At 43.3% G+C, this 23,671-nt stretch overlaps 1 protein-coding gene across 1 annotated transcript; it reads right to left on the reverse strand.

Annotated features, from left to right (window-relative positions):
• Nucleotides 1–60: 60 nt before the first annotated feature.
• On the reverse strand, nt 61–21,990 carry LOC133109633 (protein SSUH2 homolog). Its single transcript, XM_061219055.1, has 12 exons — nt 21,813–21,990; nt 21,110–21,214; nt 16,374–16,452; nt 15,745–15,874; nt 13,458–13,518; nt 12,967–13,088; nt 11,859–11,921; nt 10,290–10,372; nt 9,488–9,580; nt 6,155–6,260; nt 3,708–3,815; nt 61–1,893 (listed from the first exon to the last, which is right to left on the reverse strand). Exons 1-12 carry the CDS (start codon nt 21,835–21,837, stop codon nt 1,753–1,755), a joined length of 1,116 nt encoding a protein of 371 aa, XP_061075039.1. The 5' UTR covers nt 21,838–21,990; the 3' UTR covers nt 61–1,752.
• Between the last annotated feature and the right edge of the window lie 1,681 nt (nt 21,991–23,671).

The raw sequence follows: 23,671 nt of genomic DNA on the forward strand, positions 1-23,671 counted from the left end.
AAAGGATGAATAACATGTGCGACTTGATGCTCGGAATAACAAGGCGGCGACAAATTCCCATACATAGCAATATCAATATTAGTTTTATTTAATAGTACAAACCATATTAGTAGGCTTGTTTGAATCACACACGGACGTGAGCATTTAACACATATTTCTTCTGCCAAAAATACCTCAAATAAGGCGTTTGTTGTGATGAATTGAATAAGCCACTCGGAATCTGAATTATTTCCACTTTATTTATAGGCTACATAATAAATATATATATATATATATATATATATATATATATATATAAATATAATTTTGCATCTTTATTTGTCATGCCATGTAGGCCTATAGGCTGCAAAACGTATCGATTCGACACGAAATGCACCTGAATCTGGCCGTCCAAACAATGTGTTCAAAGGCAGCTTCTAGTGGGAAACTCCTAGTTATAGTAACCAACATTTAGATGTTTAACCGACAGCAAAGAAAAATGTTGCAAACCGATTCTAATGACCAGCGTGTCATACCACACCTAAATATTTATTTGGTTAGCACTCCTTCCTTGTTGTCAGATTCAGAACTATAGGCCTACATGCGCACATTGTTTAATTTGTCGTGCATTTGGTTCAGCAACAAATTCAGGGCTTCAACAACAACAAAAAATAATAATATGTTGCAAGATTAAATATACCAAATGTGTCGAATCAATACAACACAAAAATAATTGTTTCAGAATTGCATTTAAAAGGTATTAAAAGTCCAGTAGACATTACATTCAGCCATATTTTCATTAAAGGTTGGAGATTTACAGGCAGCTATCATGAAAAAAAAAAAAAAAAAAAGTAACAGACGGCTAGAATGTACAGTATAATCCCCTAAGGAAAAGTAAATGTATTCTCTTTTTTAAAAATAATTACATTTTTGGCACTTAGGACTATGGGGATGGTTTAAAAGTCCTGAAATCAACCAGTGTTCTCTTTAGTGGGTTTAAACGAACATCAAGCTCATTTGCTTCATACAAGGCAGGATAACTTATGCGCAATAAAATACACATTTTACATACAACTTCTCTTGCCTAAACTGTCCTGGTTGTGATTGGCCAAAGGGGTGACAAATAGTCGTGATTCATTCCCTGGATGCAGCAAGATCATGTCTGCACATCTGACAGCTCTCGTCTTTAAAATGCCATGATATAGAGACTATAATACAGTGCAAACCAGCTTTCTCTTCAGCCAAAGTATTTTATATAATGTTACTTTTTATTAATCCACATTAGCCAGGTAATCTTGCCAAATTTGTTAAAATCTTCTATAGAGTAAGCCCCCAGCTGCCAACTAAACATGTACAGCTTTTGTGGAGGTTAGCAAGCTAGTCGCAATTGCATCATTTTTGTGAAGAGGTAAACGGTTGCACCAACAATATTTTCGGACCCCTTTGACTCACACTCAGTATTAGTGGACTGACCTACAAGATACAGAAGGTGTAATACGCAATTACCAATTGCGCAACACATGCAAAAAGAGTACAAGAGGAACATACATTGTGGATATAGGCTAATTTGTTCCACAAACACACAGATATATTTCTATAGTCATAATACTGTGTAGAATTACTCTCGATTCCTAAGTTAATGGACAGCCGCCTCCAGGCAATTTCATAGGGGTCCTGACGTTACCTGAAGTTAGCATTCTATTATGCTATGCTGTATACGGTTTGGTAGCACTTCAGTGTGGTCAGCAACATTTCTTACACACAACGAGAAAATTACATGACAGTGCAACAGCAGGTGGCCGGGTATTCATCCGCATTGACCTCAAACTCATTCCCATAGACGAAGTAGGTGTGCTTGTCTCCTTTCCACTTGTATGTCACTTTGGTAATGGGAATCAATTCTATAGTCTGCCGCTGGAAGGAGAGACAATTGACAACGTTAAATGGCGGCAGTGAGACATTGCAAAAGGCATCATTTCAGGATGATTTTTAGGCGTAAGAGGGACTGATCACATGCAGCTGAAGTTGGCATTGAACGGTGTGTACAAGAAATCAGGATGAGGTTGTGGTAATGTCAGGTTAAAAATAATATTTAATATTAAAATGTACCATATATATATTGTTGTTGTATATAAAAGTTTGGACACACCTTGCCCTTTTCTGGATTTTTTGATTAATGCTTTATTTCCACTGTTTGTAATCAAGCAATTCATATGTGGTCACATTCTTATAATTCATTAAATCATGTTTTTACACATTTTGGTTGCACCATGTAGTAATTACAGCACTTCTACATAGCCCTCCATTTCAATGTTTGAGACATTTTAACATAATGTCAAATAAAATAGTCATGTTTTGTATTTGGTTGCATATCCATTGCATAGTATGACCTCCTGATGTCTGTGACCTATCAACATTACCAGAGTCTGGATATCTTGTTCTCAGGTTGTCCTACAAGCGATACTAAAACTCTTTGCATTTGAATGGATCTTTATGGGAATTGGGGAGTGGGACTAGATTTGGCGGTAAATTATGCTGATACAGTATAGAACACATTTGTTGGCTGAGTGGCTTTAAGTCATCAAGGGTCCGAGGTATCAAACCAGCCTCAAACAACCCTGCTGCTACTAGATATACAATAGATACTTCAAGGGTTGTTTCTCCTGAACAATTCTTCCATTGAGTTCAACAGGAAAATTAGTCAGGAGAAATGTCCCTTGTAGTATCTCCAGCATATCTGGCAGCAGCAGAATGGTTTGAGGCTCATCTGATACCTTGGGCCCTTGATGACAAAGACATAATTTACAGCCAAATCTAGTCCCACCCCCCAATTCCCATAGAGATCCATTAAAATGCAAAGAGTTATTGTTCAAAGACAATTAAGGTAATTATTGTGACTGACACAAAATCGAACAACTCATTTATACTCAAAATACAGTGGTGTCATGTTCCAGTTTATTCTCCTTAGCTTGTTGTTGGCGTCTACACGCACACCTTTGCCAGTCTCTCAATGCTTAAGAATAAGCATTAATTTAACATTAAAATGCACCAAAAGCCTCCAAATTGCATCAGAAAAAAGAGGCCAGGGGACATCATCTGAACCCCCCTTCAGTGGCCTTCCCAGTCACCAGGTCTGAATCCAATAGAACAGGTTTGGGATGTGGTAGAACGGGAGATTTGCAGTATGAATGTGCAGCAGACAAATCTGCAGACATTGCATGATGCAATCATGCCAACATGGAACAGAATCTCAAAGGAATGTTTTTAACATCTTGTGGAATCCATGCCATGAAGAACTGCGGCTGTTTTGAGAGCAAAGGGAGGCCCTACCCAGTATTTGTGTTCCTAATAAGGTGCTCACAGTGTGTGTGTGTGTGTGTGTGTGTGTGTGTGAGAGTGAGAGTGAGAGTGAGAGTGAGTGTGGAGCAGGCCGGGAGTATGGCAGGGGGGACGGAGGGGCGCAGGGGTGCAGGGGGACAGAGGGGGACAGAGGGGCGCAGGGGGGCAGAGAGGCGCAGGGGGGCAGAGAGGCGCAGGGGGAGAGAGGGGTGCAGGGACATAGAGGGGCAGAGGGGGACAGAGGGGAACAGGGGGACAAAGGGGCAGGGAGACAGGGGGACAGAGGGGAACAGGGGGACAAAGGGGCAGGGAGACAGGGGGACAGAGGGGAACAGGGGGAACAGGGGGCACTGGGCGACGGAGGGGCGCAGGGGAGCCTCAGGACCCACCTGCTGCAGGATGCGAGAGGACCGGGAGTGCCTGTCCTGATGGTCCCTCACCAGACGCTCCGCGGCCTGGCCCACAGCGGGGTCGGGGAACCCCATGACCGGGTACACCTGGAGCACACAGGGGCGCCCACCAATCACCACATTAGTAGTAGCCGTAGTCATTTCTTTCATTCCTTATGAACTATCTTTACAGAATGAATGCACATGGAAATAATGAATAACAATATTGACCGATCAGGTGTAGGCTGAAGCTTTAGCTTATTACACCTACCCTTTTTACAAAACATATTCCCATATTCAACCCTTTCACTACTAGGTTTTGGCTGCATACACACCGGTCAAGATGTTTCATAAATGATCGCTCACACACAGCCCTCACCCTTGTGGTGCCGTTCCCAAACCGTGGGAGGAGTTCAGGGGTTGAGGTGACATCCGTGCCTTTCAACATTCATAAGGCTTCATAACAAGCATTCGTAAGGCTAAATATTAATAAAGGGGAGGGCATGGGCTGTCCCAAGTAAATTAAGAGGGTCATGGCTTCAGAGAGTTTGGGAAACTATCCCAATGAACTGATGATTATCCGAGGCTTATCAGAGATGGGTAAACTCCAGTCCTGGAGGGCTGGTGTACATGCAGGATTCTGCCACCAATTACCCTGGCTCAATCAGACCGATTCACTGAAATTAGACCACAATAAGACAAGAACATTATATCAAGGAATGTGGCTATGAATAACAGATCATGTAAATGATTGGGCTAATTAAATAATTAAGAGCAGAAGTTGGTTTGAAATCCAGAAACAGATATGGTCCGCCTTGCCCATCCCTGTCCTACTTACTGTCTTTCAGACTCTATGCTTCAGATCCGGGCTGAAGACATTTATGAAAGACCTCGACTGTTTGTTCAACATGCCTTGATACGACTACATTCTTGGGATAGTAATGCACTTGTGAAAATGCTGAGCATTGTGAAGGGGACATTTCTGCAGTTCGAGCGGCATATGCAGAATCACTGCAGCCTGACGAGTATTTGACCTGGCCTTGTTTCTCTTGCCAGAGTCACACCCAGTGTACCTCAGTCACCTGATTTATTCCAGAGCGAAGAGAAAATCCCGGATAACTAGTTTTGATTATAGCCTTTCAGAGACTCAATGTGTGTTGTTAAACCATAGGAAAGCTGCCTGTTTTCTCTCGAACCTTACTCCCTACTACAATGAGTTGTATTACTTTATGCCACCACTCGCCCCCTCCTCCAAGAGTCCACATGCTGAAAGGAACAAAGTCCTTTTGATTTTGAGTTCAAATGCAATCGAACATCTAATTGCCTATATCATGATTGTTCAAGTCTGATCTTTTAAATCTTCATTCCTGCTTCAAGCAGAAACCAAAGTGGTCCAATTAGGTTTTTTTGCTTTTTTGAAGGTGTGGATTGCTACTGGCTAGATTTAACTACAAACATTAAAAGCAGAAGGAAACTTTTTAGAGGTATTCAATGACGGAGTTTGTGTACCTCCTACAATATTCATGTGTGGTCTTATTAGAAAGAGCAAAACAGCCCTGCACCCACAACCCCCTACTTCAGCAAGACAGAACCCAGGCTGGGTTGATTCCAGATTGTACACTTTCATGATGTTCCCTTCCTTTGCTTCAAGCGGGGAATCCCCAAAATGGCAGGATGAAATATGGACGCCATATGGGGTTCGCTCCCGATGAAAGGGGAGGGAAACTCCCATGTTTTTCCTCCTCCCGCAAAAGGTATACAATGCACACGACCAGGAAGAAGGGGAATCCAAGCATGCAGTGTCCCATGGGGTGAAAGGAGTAGCGACTCAACCTGCTTACAAACAGAAAAGGCCAAAAAAAAAAGGAGTTTGGCTATAATTCATGAGCGTATGTTGAGGAATGGCAGAGACCTACATGTCTTTTTCTGTCCGTGTTTTAAGTGAAGTTTAAGAAATCCTCACTAGTGTTTTAGAAGACTGGCTGGGGTGTTTTTATCACCAAGAAATAAGCTAACGTGGTTATTATGAATTATTCATACCATTCCAAAGTCATCGGATGGAAAAAGACATTACTTGGGCACAGGGTCAAGTTTATTTATATATATAACTGGTGAGGCCGGTTCATTCCGTTTTTGGTTTGTTCATCATCTCATCGTCATCATTTGTTCTCCCTTGCAGAGTACCTGTTTGCTTGTGGTCGTCAGGAAATGCCTCTCTCAAGGGAGGACAGCAAGGGAAGGGCATGTGTTAAAGTGGAATTGAAACCAGCCCCTGTACCCACAACCCCTCGCTAGAGGCTTCTTAGCGACTGATGGCAATTTGGCCCACACACACACACACACACACACACACACGTGCGGACATGCAGGAACTTGCACACACACACACAGTCGCAAACACTCTAGGTGTTAGTTGCTTAGTTAGGGTTCTGAAACGGGCTCATTACCAGGTACTGAGTGTCTTTGAAGAGCTCTTTCCCGGACACTGATGCCAAGTTCTCAATCTTCAAACCACTCGACTGCTCCACAACAAAGTCCTCCTTGTTATTGGTCCTGGGGAGTGTGGACAGACATGTTATAAAATATTGTTCTTAAAACACACGTATATCAATCTTCAACCACCTGCGTAGCCTGCAACCCACAAGGCCGTTTTATACTTCTGTGGTGTACACATAAAACAGAGGAGTTGTGAGACGTATGAAGATCAACAACCGTGCGTACTCAGGAATTTTAAAGCACATACAGTGCCTATGGAAAGTATTCACTCCGTTTTACTTTTTCCACATTTTGTTATGTTACAGCCTTATTCCAAAATGGATTAAATTCTTTTTTTTTTTTTTCTCAGCAATTTACACACAATACCCAATAATGACAAAGTGAAAAAGTATTTTTAGAAATTTTTGCAAATTTATGCAAAATAAAAAACTGAAATATCACACGTACATAAGTATTCACTCCATTTACGCAGTACTTTGTTGAGCCAGCTTTGATTACATCTTTAAGATGTTTCTCCAACTTGATTGGAGTCCGCCTGTGGTAAATCAAATCGACTGGACATGATTTGGAAAGGCATACACCTGTCTATATAAGATCCCACAGTTGAGAATGCATGTCAGAGCAAAAACCAAGCCTGAGCAATCGGGGGAGAAGGGCCTTGGTCAGGGAGGTGACCACAATGGTCACTCTGACAGAGCTCCGGCGTTAAGTGTGGAAATGGGAGAACCTTCCAGAAGGTCAACCATCTCTGCATAACTCCACCAATCAGGCCTTTATGGTAGCCTTATGGTATCCCAGACGGAAGCCACTCTTCAGTAAAAGGCACATGACAGCCCGCTTAGAGTTTGCCAAAAGACATCTAAAGGACTCTCAGACCATGAGACACAAGATTCTCTGGTCTGATGAAACCAAGATTGAACTCTTTGGCCGGAATGCCGAGCAGTGAAGCATGCTGGTGGCAGATGTGGAGATGTTTTTCACCGGCAGGAACTTGGAGACTAGTCAGGATCGAGGGAAAGATGAATGGAGCAAAGTACAGAGAGATCCTTGATGAAAACCTGCTCCAGAGCGCTCAGGCTGGGGCGAAGGTTCACCTTCCAACAGGACAACGACCCTAAGCACAGTCTGTGAATGTCCCTGAGTGGCCCAGCCAGAGCCCGGACTTGAAACCGATCTAACATCTCTGGAAAGACCTGAAATAGGCTCCCCATGTAACCTGACAGAGCTTGAGAGGACATGCAGAGAAGAATGGGTGAAATACCCCAAATGCAGGTGTGCCTAGCTTGTGGCATCATACCCAAGAAGACTTGAGGCTGTAATCGCTGCTAAAGGCGGCTCAACAAAGTACTGAGTAAATGGAGTGAACACTTATGTACGTGGTATGACATTTTTTTACATTTGCAAAAAATTCTAAAAAACCTTTTTCACTTTGTCATTATTGGGTATTGTGTGTAGATTGCTGAAAAAAAAAAAAAAATTGAATCAATTTTGGAGTAAGGCTGTAACACGACAAAATATGGAAAAAGAGAAGCAGAGTGAATACTTTCCGAAGGCACTGAACGTAGTTAGCAACCGCTGCCCGCATACGCATACGTCGCACAGATGACTGGTTCACTGGTGGTATGACATGGCTTAATGTTCATTCAAACAATTCCTTAGCTTCCTGTTGATGATGATGATACCAGCATACTTTGCCAACAAATATTAAAAATACACTTTATTCCTGAGTTGTGATTGCGCGGCTTGTGCAACCGGTGTAACATGCTGCACAAGTATAAATGCGCTGCTCCCTTGTGTGCTGCACACAATGCAAATCACACAACCTGTACAGACTATGCAAAAGTAGAAAACAGCCTTTAGTTGTACAGAAAAAAGGATGTGAAACAGACAAAATTCAATTCCATACAGAATACACATTTAACTATGGTGATAAAATGGCATCAGAGCATACATTCAGTGACCACTTTATTAGGTAGACCTGTACATCAGCTTGTTAATGCAAATACTTAATCAGCCAACCATCTGACAGCAACTAAATGCGTAAAAGGATGCAGACATGGTCAAGAGGTTCAGCAGTTTTTCAGACCAAATGTCAGAATGGGGAAGAAATGTGATCTAAGTTACTTTGACCATGGAATGATTGTTTGTGGGTTATGTACGTATGTATGTCTGTATGTCTTAAGCATCAGCAAAATTAGAGAAATCAAGTGCATTGCAATATCAACTTCTATCCGTCTAAACATTTCCATCTATTCCTATGTGGGGATTGAATGGGTGGAGTTATTGGGTCAGGGTCCTTGATGACATCAAGAATTCCCTGACCTAATGGCCAATACATGTTTTAGTTCATTGCATATCTCTTCCCATAGTTTCATGAGATTTGTATATAGAGATTTTATAGATTTGTAGCAGGAGCTATGGTGGCATGGCGGTAGCTTCACAACCACAATGTCCAGGGCTTGAATCCTGACCGGGGGGCCTTTCTGTTTGGAGTTAGCATGTTGCTATTTTTCATCTTTTAATCCCTCTACCGACCTCCTCCTACTCTCCCTGTCTCCCTCCTTCTCCAAGACAATTTACTTCTGGGTGGTACATTCTGGGAGGTGGGGTGAAGAGTCAAGACCACACCCATAGAATCCCGACATACAGAACGTATGACTTGAAATGTGTATTATCATTGTTATTTACATTACTTTGAATAGATGGATGGATAGGTGGATGCATAGTTGATACATCCCTCTGTATTCAAAATTCTCCTGCCATTTTACAGTAATATTAACCGCATCCACGCTGCCCCCTTTAGGTCGAGTCGTGGATATCCCAAATTATTGTTGCATTCATATTTCTAAGATAATAAAAACTGCAATGTAGCAAGATGCCGATGCCTGGTTGTCAAAAAAAACTCTCCACTAGCAAGAACAGCACTCTAGATTCTTATCAGCCTCTTATTTGCAAAGCAGGGCAATAAAACAGCAGGTGCCCCCACACCATGTTAACGACTTACAAGGCTGACCTGAGTCACAGACTGAGACAATAAAAGGCATATTATAACAACCCTTGATACAATGTCTCTACGTCAAAAAAATCATGTTCATTTATGAATGGTACAAGCCTCTTCTTCAAGCCTTAAGTCTTCAACCATGTGTGTGCAGTAAATTGTTTTTGAGATATTGACACTTATATAGGAATAGTACAGAAAAATGTCCCTCTCAGGGGCCAGGGTTAAACTGCCCGAGTGAGAATGAACACCACATCCAGTTGAAGGTTTGAGTCGTAAGACTTGCCATTTGACGCTGAGCTTGATGTAGACGAGGAGTTGCCGTTTCCCGTGGCAGGTCTCACACTCTTTGGATCCGTGGCCGTGACAATCGGAGCAGCTGCAGGGAAGGAACGGGGACAACGCAGCAGAGTGAATTCCAGTGGCCATGGGAATATGGAATGGGGAGAAACGCGTAAAATAAATGGTCCAGGAGAGCTACACCACCGCTCGAATGTTTAATACTCGTGTTTTAGTACACTCTACTCACATTTTAGCACTCTGTTTTTGGTGAACATTAAGTATCTTAACCTCTGCAAATTACCTCAAATGGAACAAGGTAAGAAGTGAATAATCAGATGCTAAAAATATTTTACTTCACAGGATAGTGAAGTGGTGGCTACTTTGATGAATCCAATTAGACATATTTTATGTAAAAGGTGTTCATTTCTTTTTATCTCAAATTTCTTGAAAACCGTGTGCTAAAACTTTTTAACAGTAGTGTACACCTTAAAAGCAGGAACACAAGCAGGTGATACAGGTGTTCACTGTGAAATATAAACTGCTTTAAAAAACCGTAGTGGCAGAACCTGTCTGCTCCCGTCGGAGGCACTGTGCAGCTCTCAACAAGGGAGAGAGGGCATCACTGATCTGGACAGCTGCCAGTCCAACTCACAGAGAATCGCACTCCTGTGGTATCAGCTGCTTCTGTCGAGTAATGGTCCCGTAGTTCTCCAGGATCACGGCGGGGAATGCCGACCACAGGTTGTGGAATGATGGGGACTGACTTTTATGGAATATCGGCAAAATCGAGGAACAGGGTTACTCACTTCTCCCGTCCTCTGCCGCTACAGTGGTTGCACTGGTCGTCCCCGGAACGAACCCCTGCCCCGCTGCAGCTCCAGCAAACTTTCTGTGTGGGACAGGGTGCCAATCAACCACCCCCCCCAAAAACAAACAAAGCCAAAAAATGACAAGTAATACACATAATGAAATGCAAGGCAGGTCATTAAATCATGTCTTGTAAATAGGGGTTTGAATGGTTAAACGGTTAACTGAAACTGATTTGCAACCGATAACCGATATATGTATATTTTTTATGAAGGGGAAATTGTAAGCTCAGTATAAAATAAATGCACGTTCTTCACCAGACGTATTAAGCAAGCAATCAAGGGGTTTAAAATGCAAACACCATAGGGAATTGAATGCTACAGTATTAGTTATCAACATAATTTCTGTAGCTGTTGGTTAACTTATGGGTTATTGTAACGCTGTGTCGTTTCTTAACCCCTTCCCCGGCGGAGACGAGTATATACGTTTTTACCGAATGTTTTTTTCAGTCACAGACGAGGAAACACGTCTAAACACTTTTACTTTCAAAATAAAATTTCAACCACAAAAATGGGTAAAAAATGAAATAAGTTATTTTTCATAATCAGCATAAAAAATACTACATTAAATATAATTTTTTTTAAATCATCTGAAAATGACAGGTTTTTTCCAAAATAATTGGCGGGGAAGGGGTTAAGGTTCACAGAAGATCCACGTTTATTCGTTGACACACAAATTCAAACTACCAGCAAACTGAACGTAGTTTTCCACTATACTGTATCTACATAAAAATAAACAAAGCAAAACATCATTGCACAAATGTTGCACAAAATATTACAATACGCTGTTTACATTCAATGCACAAGCTACAGTCTTACAAGCAAGCAATCTGCGGCCATTACAGGGGGTTAAGAATGCAAACACCGCGTGGAATTGAATGCTACAGTACTATAGTTGTCAAATAATTTCTGTGTGTTCTAAATCTGTAGCTGTTAGTTCACTTATGGCTTATTCTATGGCGTTTCTTCATCCGTGTGACACATGAATTGACACTACTTGACACATGAATTTACACTACTTCGCTTTCCACAATGCGCTATCTACATAAAAATAAATAAAGCAAAACATTATCATTAGGCTATTCATCCATTGGATATTGAAAGCGAAAATTCCCTGCTTTCAGCGAAAAACTGAAAAAAAAAAAAAAAACATATATATACGACCCCTCGCGGTCATAAGCAGTATCGGTTAACCGTTTAAAAAATAGGATGGTAACCGGTTACTACAACTGATGATTTGTCACTTCCCTAATTGTAAATTCAGCGACATGCACCTTGAACCATTTTTAACTGTTTCGGTCCCAAGCCCAATATCTATTGACGCTACCCAACAGGTTTTGACTTTGGTTGGTAAAATTGAGAGAGCTGAGAGATTGCAGTAGTAGAGCTGAAAGCAGTAGTACAGCGGTCATTTTCATTGGTTGAAAAAGGTATGAGGTCGAGAGTGGCACGTGGCACTCCTGGGACTGAAAGTGAGCAGAGGAAGGAGGGAGGACGTTCTTGTCTTACATTCCCGGCTCCAGCGCACTCCGTGCATGGCTTCCTGCCCTGTCCCAGGCAATCGTGACAATCCTGCAGGAAAATAAACCAGAACTTCCATTTGCATTGTTCTCTCACCCAAACCCCAACTCTGAACATCCTGGACTCCCGAATCACATCGCACACAGACAACCACAGTCTAACAACTCCCAGCCCATTAAACTACAGCACTATCCAGAAGCCTCTTTCACATTTGAAATACCATCAAAAGAACCTGCACGCTTAAAGGTTAGCTTATCATACCTGAGGTATAGACAAGAGTATATATTTTACATAATATGATTCATATAACATGATAATCATTATAATCCCTGGTGTAACCATGATGAGATCCACACAGCTGTTGGGCCCTTGAGCGAGGCCCTTAACTCCGCATTGCTTCAGAGTTGTCCCTCTGCTAAGTCTAATCGACTGCAAGTCGCATTGGATAAACGCATCAGCTAAATAGCATTATAATTATCATCAAGGTCATTCCAGGGGCAAAATGTGGCAATGCCGAGGACAACTCTTCTACCTTGGGTAAGTACATGAGGAAAGTGCCTGGTTCAGGTCCACCAAACCTGGTCCTGTCCTGGTCAGCAGCGGCACAGAGGCATTAGACCATCCCACCCGAGCGACTGGCCTGCACTTCGTTCACACCAGGCCTGGGCCGGATGCGTAACTGGTCTGGATTCAAATCCTTCCCTAAGCTTACATGAGCTTGACTGGCCTATTGAAACTTATGAGGTAACTCTCAAGTGCAAACCCCACCTTCTGTTCCTCCCGTCTGGCTCAATTAACCAACCTAGGCACCCTCGAGGGTTGCTCTGCGGTTTATTCCGCCTGCCAAACACCTCTTGGGATGAAGCATTGCAATTGAATAAACCACAGGGGAGCATTTGCTAGTGTTCAGGTATTCTACATTGAGTCATCATCTGATTCCATTCCTCCTGCGCCTGGCCAAGCCAGCTGGGTAAGTTCTTCGGAGAAACTCCTAGGGATGGTTTTGCAGACGCAGATTAAGCCTAGTCCTGGACTAAATGGAGTTTTGCATGGAGAGATTGGGTGTCCGTAAGACTGGTCCCCCGCAGGGTGGTACCTTGACTGACGAGGTGTAGGGGACCTTGATGTGCTCGGTGCGCTCCTCGAAGTGGGAAGGGCTCTGCACCGGGATGTCCCATGGGCCTGGGGCAGGCTGGGTGTAGGCATCCACGGGCTGACCTAACAGCACAAACCCAGGGCACACTTCAGTCACCATCGACAGTGAGGTCACGGTGGAATCGGTCACGACAAAATGTAAAGTAAATTAACATAAGACCGATGAGGGATGAGACGAGATCAGAAAAAATAAAATAAGCAAAGAACTCGGACTCAGGAGATTACCACAGCATAATTGGACAAAGCGATTACATTTCAAACAACTCGGTGATGAACACCGTTTCAGAAAAGGACAAAGCGGTTACTACACAGCTTGTGGAACAAAGGCTACATACATCTCCTCTTACACTCTTCTCATTTTCCAGCATCGAAAACAGAAGTGGGACTACACCACGTCCGCCCCGTGACATTCCCGCCCCGTTGGGTAGTTACCGTCGTACTGCTCGTGGTCCCACTCTGTGCTTCGGGACTCGGTGAAAGTTTCCAGACGGTACTGCGGAGGGCACAAGCAGAGCAAAAACGCGTCTCAACGTGTGGGCCTCTGAAATCTCATTCACTTTCCAGAAATTTCTCCCAGTTCACCTGCAGGTCGGCTCACAGAATTCCCAATGCTGGTCACAACCGAAACCACCACCCACACACTAGCCTTGCACGTAAATCACGGCGCACCCCTTTATCAGACAACAATATGTGTTTGAACAGGAGGTTCAGTCTCCAGGCCTGGAGGGCTGCTGTGTCTCTGGAGGAATTTTAATCCGCAGCTAATTAAGGGCTACAAGAATCAACCCTAAGCCAGCACTCTGCAGCCCTCCTGCACTGGATTCTGACACCCGTGGGTCAGTTCCAGGGTTTTCTAAACTAAGAACAATTTTAGATACACACTGTAACACTGTGGAATTGAGGCATTTTTCCTTTATTCATTTATCAGAGTTAGCTAATGAGCCAATTTCCATCTGTCGTCTCTAACCTGCATGTCTTTGGATCACAGCATAAGAAATTGAATTTGAGTAGCTCGCTGTACAGAACATTCTTTAAATGACATCATTAAACGAGGGACACAAGGACACATCTAGGTCACCAATGAAAACAAACCCAAAGCCCGACCGCAATAAATCAATAGGCAGTGTTCATTCTCATATACCTCAACGTCCATTGCAAAATGTTGCACACCGTTGGGAGGACGTGCCCCTTTTATGGACGTGCCCCAATAACGCTTCACCTGGGAATCTGTGACCGTTCACAGAATCACCACCAATTCTCTCCACACACCAAATATTCACCTCTTGTTACTTCAGTCCCATTTTCTCCTTAACTACAGCATGTTCCACTTGGCAACAGGAGTGTCTGATGCTATATACAGTACAAAACACCCTATGCCATAGTATTGTACCTGATCATGCCCATTCATGAAAATGTACTGTATGACTCATTAAATAAATATGCGAGTTGGTAGTTGGCATAACAGTCCTTTCTATAATTGAGGGCTGTAGACCTGGCTGGACATGTCTGTTCTGCATCCAGTTTCTCTTCTGATTGATGGCCCACTAAACAGAGCACGGCAGAGAGGTTGCCAGGTCTGCACCTCGCGTTTTTAGAAACGACGAAGGGCCCTTTTGCCTACAAACCCAAACATTGTAATTTAATGCGTCAACTGTTGACAATTGGAGCATATTGCGGTATTTACTTTGGTTCTTCATGTACAACTCTCAATAAATTATTAATTCAACTGCACAATATCTTAAAGGACTGAGAATCTGATTAAATTAAAGTACTGTATATATGCTATGAACATGTGGTATTTATGAGTAGGGCAGCCAAACCTTTGTATATACTGTGCAGCAACTCTGGCTTCCTGGTTTCTAATATTATATCAAGCTAGGCTTATTTCCATGGAAACACATTCCAGATCTTAAACCTGCTACAGGACATAGTAGGCCAATCCCAAGGCTTTGTGTTTGAACTGTCTTCCTGAATAATGACATCAGAAAAAAACTGATAAAATTGAAAGAACTGTAGTGAAAATACATTAAACATCAAACAATGGTGGCATTTCAGCAGTGGATAAGTACATGCTGAGCTCCAGTTTGGAGCTCCACTCTCACTCTCACTCTCACTCTCACTCTCACTCTCACTCTCACTCTCACACTCACACTCACTCTCACACTCACACTCACACTCACACTCACACTCACACTCACTCTCACACTCACACACACACTCACACACACACACTCACACTCACACACACACACACACACACACACACACACACATTCTCACACACAGACAGAGACACACTCACTCTCACACACAGAGACACTCACACACAGAGAGAGACACACACGCACTCACACACGGACAGAGACACACTCACTCGCACTCACACACTCTCTCACACTCTCACACTCTCTCTCACACTCTCTCACACTCTCTCACACTCTCTCACACTCTCTCACACACTCTCTCACTCTCTCTCACACACTCACACACACTCACACACACTCACACACACTCACACACACTCACTCACACTCACTCACACTCTCACACTCTCACACTCTCACACTCTCACACTCTCACACTCACACACTCACACACTCACACACTCACACACTCACACACACAAGCTTCAGTCCGGAGTGGGAAGCGTCCCGCGCCCCTCAGATCCTGCGGAACACGGGCGCGTTTCCGTGGTTGCAGGAGTGGTTGCGGGCCTCACCCTGTAGGTGTTGAAGGCGTCCATGGCGGTAATAACGCCGTCCTGCGCCGGGGCCTTGCTCCAGCAGCAGTGGCCCGACGCAAACAGGCGGAAGGCTTCCCGGGCGGTGTCCTCGCTGATCGACGGGATGCTACGCAAAATCAAACACACCCGCTCACATTCCCAAATACCAAGGATGCCATTTCCCCACCCCAACACATTGGGAATATTACGAGCCTTACTTCCACTCTGGTTGTGTGTGTGTGTGTGTGTGTGTGTGAACACTATGGCAGTTTAAGGACAGCATTAGAGCCTTACTCCCACTCTGGTTGTGTGTGTGTGTGTGTGTGTGTCTGTGAACACTATGGCAGTTTAAGGACAGCATTAGAGCCTTACTCCCACTCTGGTTGTGTGTGTGTGTGTGTGTGTGTGTGTGTGTGTGTGAACACTACGGCAGTTTAAGGACAGCATTAGAGCCTTACTCCCACTCTGGGTGTGTGTGTGTGTGTGAACACTACGGCAGTTTAAGGACAGCATTAGAGCCTTACTCCCACTCTGGGTGTGTGTGTGTGTGTGTGTGTGTGTGTGTGTGTGTGTGTGTGTGTGTGTGTGAACACTACGGCAGTTTAAGGACAGCATTAGAGCCTTACTTCCACTCTGGTTGTGTCGGAGCAGGCTCTGGAGCAGGTGGAGGACAGATAGGGGCGGGTGGAGGTAGGTATCCGCCACCTGGTCGTGGTGTGACAGACAGTTACAAAATCAGTCAAAATACAAAAATCAATCAGAAAGCAGACAGGCACTGCTGCACAACACTGAATGATGTGATGAGGAATGTAGGCCTATGTGGATGTGTGTATGGAGTGTATGCCATAGTAGGAAGGTGCAATGTTTTGGAGTGTGCCGGTGAAGTGTATGAATTGACAGGAAAGATACAACATTTTGTGGGGGGATGTGCAATATCTTGTGGGGATATTGATACAATAACGCACATTCTTCAGGGGTGCACACCCGAAGTTAGTTGCCGATTTCAAACACACAAACATATCCACACCCAATACGCCCCCTAATATTTTGTGACTAGCAGATACATACACACCCACACTTCTTAAATGTCTGTTGAATGTATACACTCAATGAGCACTTTATTAGGTATTGATTAAACTTATTTTTTTTATTTCTACTGCTGGAGTCTATCCACTTAGAGTAATGATGCGTTGTGTGATCAGAGATGCTTTTCTGCTTACCACTCTTGTAATGTGTGGTCATTTGCATTACTGTCACCTTCTTGTCAGCTTTAACCAGTCTGGCCATTCTCCTCTGACGTCTCATTAACAATGCGTTTCTGTCAAAGCACCCCGTCTGCCACCAACAATCATTCCACGGTCAACGTCACTTAGATCACATTTTTCCCCATTCTGATGGTTGTTATGAACATTAACTGAAGCTCCTGACCCGTATCTACATAATTGTATGCATTGCACTGCTGCCACACAATTGGCTGATTAGATAATCGCATGAATAAGTAGATGAAATAAAGTAAAAATGTTCCTAATAAACTGCTTGGTGAGTGTATTTTTATTGTACTTATCGTTTGTTTAGCGCGCTGTATTTGAGTTTAATTGTACAGTCTTCCGTTGTCCATCTGTATTATTGTGACACCGTTGTTTCTCAACTCCTGCTCTCCCACCGCCCCACAACCTGTGCCCTTGACCCTATCCCCTCTTCTCTTCTCCAAACTATCACACCTGACATTCTCCCATTTGTCACCTCCCTTGTCAACTCCTCCCTGTCTTCCGGCTGTTTTCCGGCATCCTCCAAGAGGGCCCACATCACTCCGCTGCTAAAAAAGCCTACTCTGGATCCCTCCATCATCCAGAACTACCGCCCGGTATCTCTTCTTCCTTTCCTTTCTAAAACTATCGAACGAGCCGCTTCTACTCAACTTTCTTCTTTCTTTTCTAACAACAACCTGCTAGACCCCCATCAGTCTGGCTTCAGATCGGGCCACTCGACAGAGACTGCGCTCCTCTCCGTCAGTGAGTCACTCCATGCCGCGCGAGCAGCCTCCCTCTCCTCTGTCCTCATTCTTCTAGATCTCTCTGCTGCCTTCGACACTGTGGATCACTCCATCCTCCTGTCTGCCCTGTCAGCAACGGGCATCTGTGGCACAGCCCTGGACTGGATTGAGTCCTACCTCTCTGGTCGCTCCTTCCAGGTTGCCTGGGCTGGTTCGGTATCGACACCTCGGCCCCTCGCCACAGGAGTTCCCCAGGGCTCAGTCCTAGGCCCGCTTCTTTTTTCTCTTTACACTCGCTCCCTTGGCCCTGTGATCACTGCACATGGGCTATCCTATCACTGCTACGCGGACGATACCCAACTCTTCATCTCGTTCCCGCCGTCTGATACGCAGGTTTCAGCCCGTATCTCTGCTTGCCTGAGGGACATCCAGAGCTGGATGGACAACCACCATCTAAAGCTCAACCCAGGCAAGACTGAAATGATATTCATCCCTACTAATACCTCTCCCCATCTGGATTTCTCCATTTCCCTCGGGGATACCACACTCACGCCATCACCCAGTGCAAGGAACCTCAGCGTGGTGATGGACAGCAGACTGTCCCTTTCCGAGAACATTGCGGCGGTGACCCGGTCTTGCAGGTTCTTCCTACACAACATACGGAGAATCCGCCCCTTTCTCACCCCCTACTCGACCCAGCTCCTGGTCCAAGCGATGGTTCTGTCCCGCCTGGACTACTGCAATTCCCTCTTGGCTAGCCTCCCAGCATCCGCCATCAGACCCCTCCAACTTATCCAGAATGCAGCAGCTCGTCTGGTCTTCAACCTTCCCAAATACTCGCACGTCACCCCCCTGCTTACTACCCTCCACTGGCTGCCTGTCATGGCTCGCATCAAATTCAAAACATTGGTGCTAGCCTTCCAAGCAGTTAAGGGGTCTTCCCCAGCTTATCTACCCCTGCCAGACCTCTTCGTTCAGCCTCCACAAGCCGCTTGGCACCTCCCCCTCTCCGAACCTCCACCTCACGCTCACGACTGCTGTCTGTTCTGGCTCCACTGTGGTGGAACGAACTCCCCGTTGAGGTCAGAACTGTAGAATCTCTCCCCACCTTCAAACGCAAGCTGAAGACACACCTCTTCAAGCAGCACCTCTCCCCATCCCTCCCTACCTCCATGTGAACCTTAATTGTTGTCTCTGTGACTTGCTTTGTGTATCGGTATTTTTTAGTTGGCTAGGTAAGCAGTGTTTTGATAGTTAACTTTGGTCACTTTTGCTCTGTTTGTTTGTTTCTTGTTTATAAAAAATAAAAATAAAAATAATTGGCCCTCGTCCTTATCTTTGTTGTACAGGTAGCAGTTCAAATTGTACTTCCCTCTAGGGTCTTTCAGCGAACTTATCCCTGGTTATGGATATGCACTTTGTTGTACGTCGCTCTGAATAAGAGCGTCTGCCAAATGCCAATAATGTAATGTAATGTAATGTAGCTGAATGTTTTCAGTAGCAGGACCAGGGTAAGCACCCAACCAGAACCATGGCAACTCAGGCTGATTAAGTAGTGCCTGCCTTGAGTTGCACACGCGTGGTTCTGCTAGTATTGGGACAATTATTTTTAGTGATAAAATGAAAATAATTCTGCACAAAAGGAATTTTACTAACTGAATGGGTATTAAATAATTTTTGTTGTCTTTGTATATTTTTTTCCTTATTTTCACTGTATATATATTTTTGACACTTTACACTTATTTTACACTTGTCACCTTTTGAACCTGGTTTGGATCTTGTGGAATTTGAGCACTGTCAATAGACCTCTTGCGCCAGAGTGCTAAAGTAGCGGAGGCATTTTTTGTTTGTTTTTGTGGAGCCTAGGCAAAGCCAGCTCGGCCCGTCTTAGACCACAGTACGAAACAGTAGGAAAGGGGTACATTTTCTGTGTTGAATGTATACTTTTTCCCTTTTCCTGCTTAAAGGTGAAATAGGTAAGATTTGTGTGTTAAAACATTGTTACATCCCATTGTAAATCCCTTCCTATCATTGAAAAAGGCTCACTGACATGTTGACTCACCCTCTGCCTGTGTTCATAGTCCTTAAATTCGGGTTTCAGCAACTCAGGAACACTTTCCTTGAACCATAAGGCTGACGTAACAGCTGTCACAGGATGGCATAACAGATGATAGTCAGTACTTTTATCTGCAAATTATGTGACAAGAGGTTACAGTAATAAAATGTACCGTATGACAGTGTGACTGACATCATCCGTTATGCCATTCTCGTCATCTTAATTGGTTATTTACAGTGTAACAGCACCCAGACAGAACGCATGTAGGCCAGTCGCAAAGCATTCGATCGACAGACAGGAAAGACGACAAAAAAATAAAGACACTCCCACAAAACGTGTCATGTGGTGGCACACCATTGAGACGAGGTGGAATGCGCGATTCGGGACATGAAAAACAGGAACGTGTGTATTGGGCCGACTGGGTAAACAGGTCCGCAAACACTGACTTCAGCCTCCTCTAATGACCGGCACGGCCCCCAGATCCCAATCTCACACTACAATCCGGAGCATATTTGGAGTAAGACGGAACAGCACGACTGTGTAACCAAAACATTTACAGGAACTAGGTGATACTATCAAATCAGCGTGGACCAAAATCCCTCGGGAATATTTGGTCAGTTCCACAGTAATGTCAACCTGAGCATGAAAACATAAATTTGCTTACTTAAATTAAACTTATGTCCCAAACAGTCGATTGGGACCATTTTGGAAATGTAGGCTAACAACAGGAAAATGCTTAAAAATGGATTTATCAGTCTCATTACCACTTGAAATCAATGCTGTTTGGTGGCCATCTTGAAAACATTCAAAACCATTTCAGATGACAACAAATGTGTTATGATATGCATTAGACTTCAAAATTCAGTTTTTAGAAAGTGTACACTCTCCCCAAATTATTTGTGTCACATTTTTTCTGTCTTAACAATATTTTTTCAATTATTCCCCTCAACCAAGTGGGTGTTATGATAATATGCATTAACATTTTTCATCATGCAATAGGTTTTTCTGAGGGATTTTGTTTGTCATTTTGTCTCCAAACGTCACATCCATAACGATGGAATCGCCCATTTCCAGCATTCAAGTATTCAAACATCCCCAGTAGCTTCCTTGATAGGTGTAATTAGTAAAGTGGCCACAGTGTGTGTGTGTGTGTGTGTGTGTGTGTCTGTCTGTCTGTCTGTCTGTCTGTCTGTGCGTGTGTGTGTCTGTGTCTGTGTGTGGGTGTGTCTGTGTGGGGGTCTGTGTGTGTGGGTGTGTCTTGTTCCCATAAAACGTACAGGAATATCTATACATGTACGTGTTGTTTTACATACCTCCTCCTCCCATAGTGGTGCCCTCATACCCAGGAACATTGTCAAACATGCCGGCAGGAGGCGCGCTGGGTGCCGCGAAATTTGACGCCAGCGGGGGGTACATTGCTTAAAGAAAGAAGCAAAATAAATACATTTTAAAAATCAAACTTTGTTCGGGTCTTCAAGATATTAAACCAATGCGTCTGACTGCGAATTTCAAATATGCGATATTGACTTTAGCGCAGTTTTTATTTTAATAAACTGCGACACAACACCTGATCCTCAGATATTTAGTGCAGTCACCCGATCTCGGTGGATTATGCAAGTTATCCCCAACACTGGAGACAGCTGGTTACATATAGGCTACCATTCGAGCAAAACATTTCTCTCTTAAACCTCCACAAGCCGAATTTTCCCATTATTTTCCATAGTAGTAACTTAGTTCACAATAGTGCAACATGTTTTTCATTTAATACGAACAACGGTTGCGTAAGACTAAATTTCGTGCCTACTAATAAAAAGAACAACAAGCTGCAGTGATTGAAAAAAACAAAACTTCAGTTGATTACTTGAAAGCCTTGAATGCGTGATCAACATTTAAAATGCTTCCCATAACTTAAATAAATGTTGCAGGGTTACACTAAGGTGTGGCTTTGATTCCAGAAATATCAGCCATTGTTTGCAAATAAAAGAAAGCTGTAGCCTTTCGCAACCTGCTACTCACCGTGGGCTTCCGAATTATTGTACATTTTCGGACAATACTGGTTTAAAAGCGCTGATTAAAAAGAATAAACCATTAATATCAAATAAGATCCGTACAAGCAGAACAGAATCCACCGTAGTGCTCGGCTCTGCGGAACGTGATTTCTTAAGAAGTGGGAGGGTACAAACCACCATAGAGTACGCCATAGAAACTATAGGGGGTCGGAACACAAGATAATGCAGACACGTGGAAATATCGAGTACTAGGCTGCAGACAAAACAATATTTGAACGGATTGTGTTGTCAGAAATGGAAAGTGTGACTATACCTTTTGTGTATTCTACCTATTTGTGAATATACTTCGACTATTCACTTTGAATTTTCGAAATTAATATGGAACCATTTCATTCAAAAGTCAACGCTCACCTCAGGCAGTTTGTCGACCGCCTTATTATTAGTAATGTAAGAAATGTATCGTACGTTTTTATATCACAATCAGTAACCAAGTTTCCATTGACTTGTAAAAGTTCTGTATGGAGGAATGGTCAAAAATACCTCCAAATGTGTTTTCTAACCTTATCACAAATTATAGGAAAAGCCTCATGGCTGTCATATTTGCCAGAGATGTTTGCACAAAGTATTAAACCAGGGGTGCCAATAATTGTTGTTTTTTGGGGAACTACATTTTTTATTTGAAAAAATGCAAGACTTTGGTTCATTTCATAGAATCATTAACATATCACAGTACTTTACACGTGTTGGAAAATAAAGTATATGCCAATTACATATAAAACACATTGTATAAAACTGTTGTTTTTTTAGTTGTTAATACTTGGTCATTAAAAAAAAAAGATTTCTATAGTTGAGGTGCTTCCCCATTATTTCTTATTAGTAGCGTTGAATTTCTGTATTGAACATTAAAAAAGCATGTTCCTTAATCAATTTGTCAAACCAAAAATATGGCTCATCCTTTAATAAGGTAGGAATAAATAAATGGTCCCTTTCGTTGTTACATGACATTTTTCATAAACAGCTATTTTCTATTTTCTGTCCAGTCTACAGCGGAGATCAATAGCTGTGTGAGCTATGTCCGCAAAAGCAGACTTTGTTGCGTACAGTGCGTACAGTAACCTAGCCCTGGCGTGTTTGGTTCGGTGACTCTATCCCACACAGTTCTGCGCTCTATCCGGAGGAATGTCAGTGTTTGGAAGCACTTCCCGACAACCTCTGCGCTTTGGAGAAGGGCTAGCTCACTGGTTAACAATCGGTAAGTAAAAGATCCACAGAAATCGTATGCAGTGTTTATGGACACCATTGTAACGGATGCATATGTTTTGGTGTTATATGGAATGTGTGCAGTGTTATTTACCTGTGCAAATATTGTTTTAACGGTTCAATTGCCTGACCGTACGTTTTTGTTTACTCAGTCAGTACAATGCAGTCTATGGTACAAACCTGTCATTTTAGGCTTGTTCCACTGTAATGTAAAGAAATAGCGAACAGTTGCTACACAAAAACGTCCTTAAATATGCGCTACACAAGAACAATGAACGAAATGCCTTAGCTAGCATTTCGCAAAGCAAATGCATAGACCTGACCTTGACACGTTGGCAGTACGTGCGCCGAATTCGTAGTTTTGCTAACTGGCTAGCTGGATCTAGCCCTAAATGTTCAGCTGACAGCTGTCAGTAAAGAACATACAGTAAACGAGTTCGCTAGTTGACTTTTGCCAAGTGTAACATTAGCTAACGTTAATTAATGTCAGATATTGTTTCCAGTTGCCTTGCTATTGGTCGTAAGCTTTGGGAAGATTTGGGAAGGTTTTACTCAGTGCTGTTATTCAGCTAGGCTAACTCAGTAATCCTGCTTAGTGATACGGCC

This window comes from Conger conger, chromosome 14 (assembly GCF_963514075.1).
Source record: "Conger conger chromosome 14, fConCon1.1, whole genome shotgun sequence".
Taxonomy (NCBI): domain Eukaryota; kingdom Metazoa; phylum Chordata; class Actinopteri; order Anguilliformes; family Congridae; genus Conger; species Conger conger.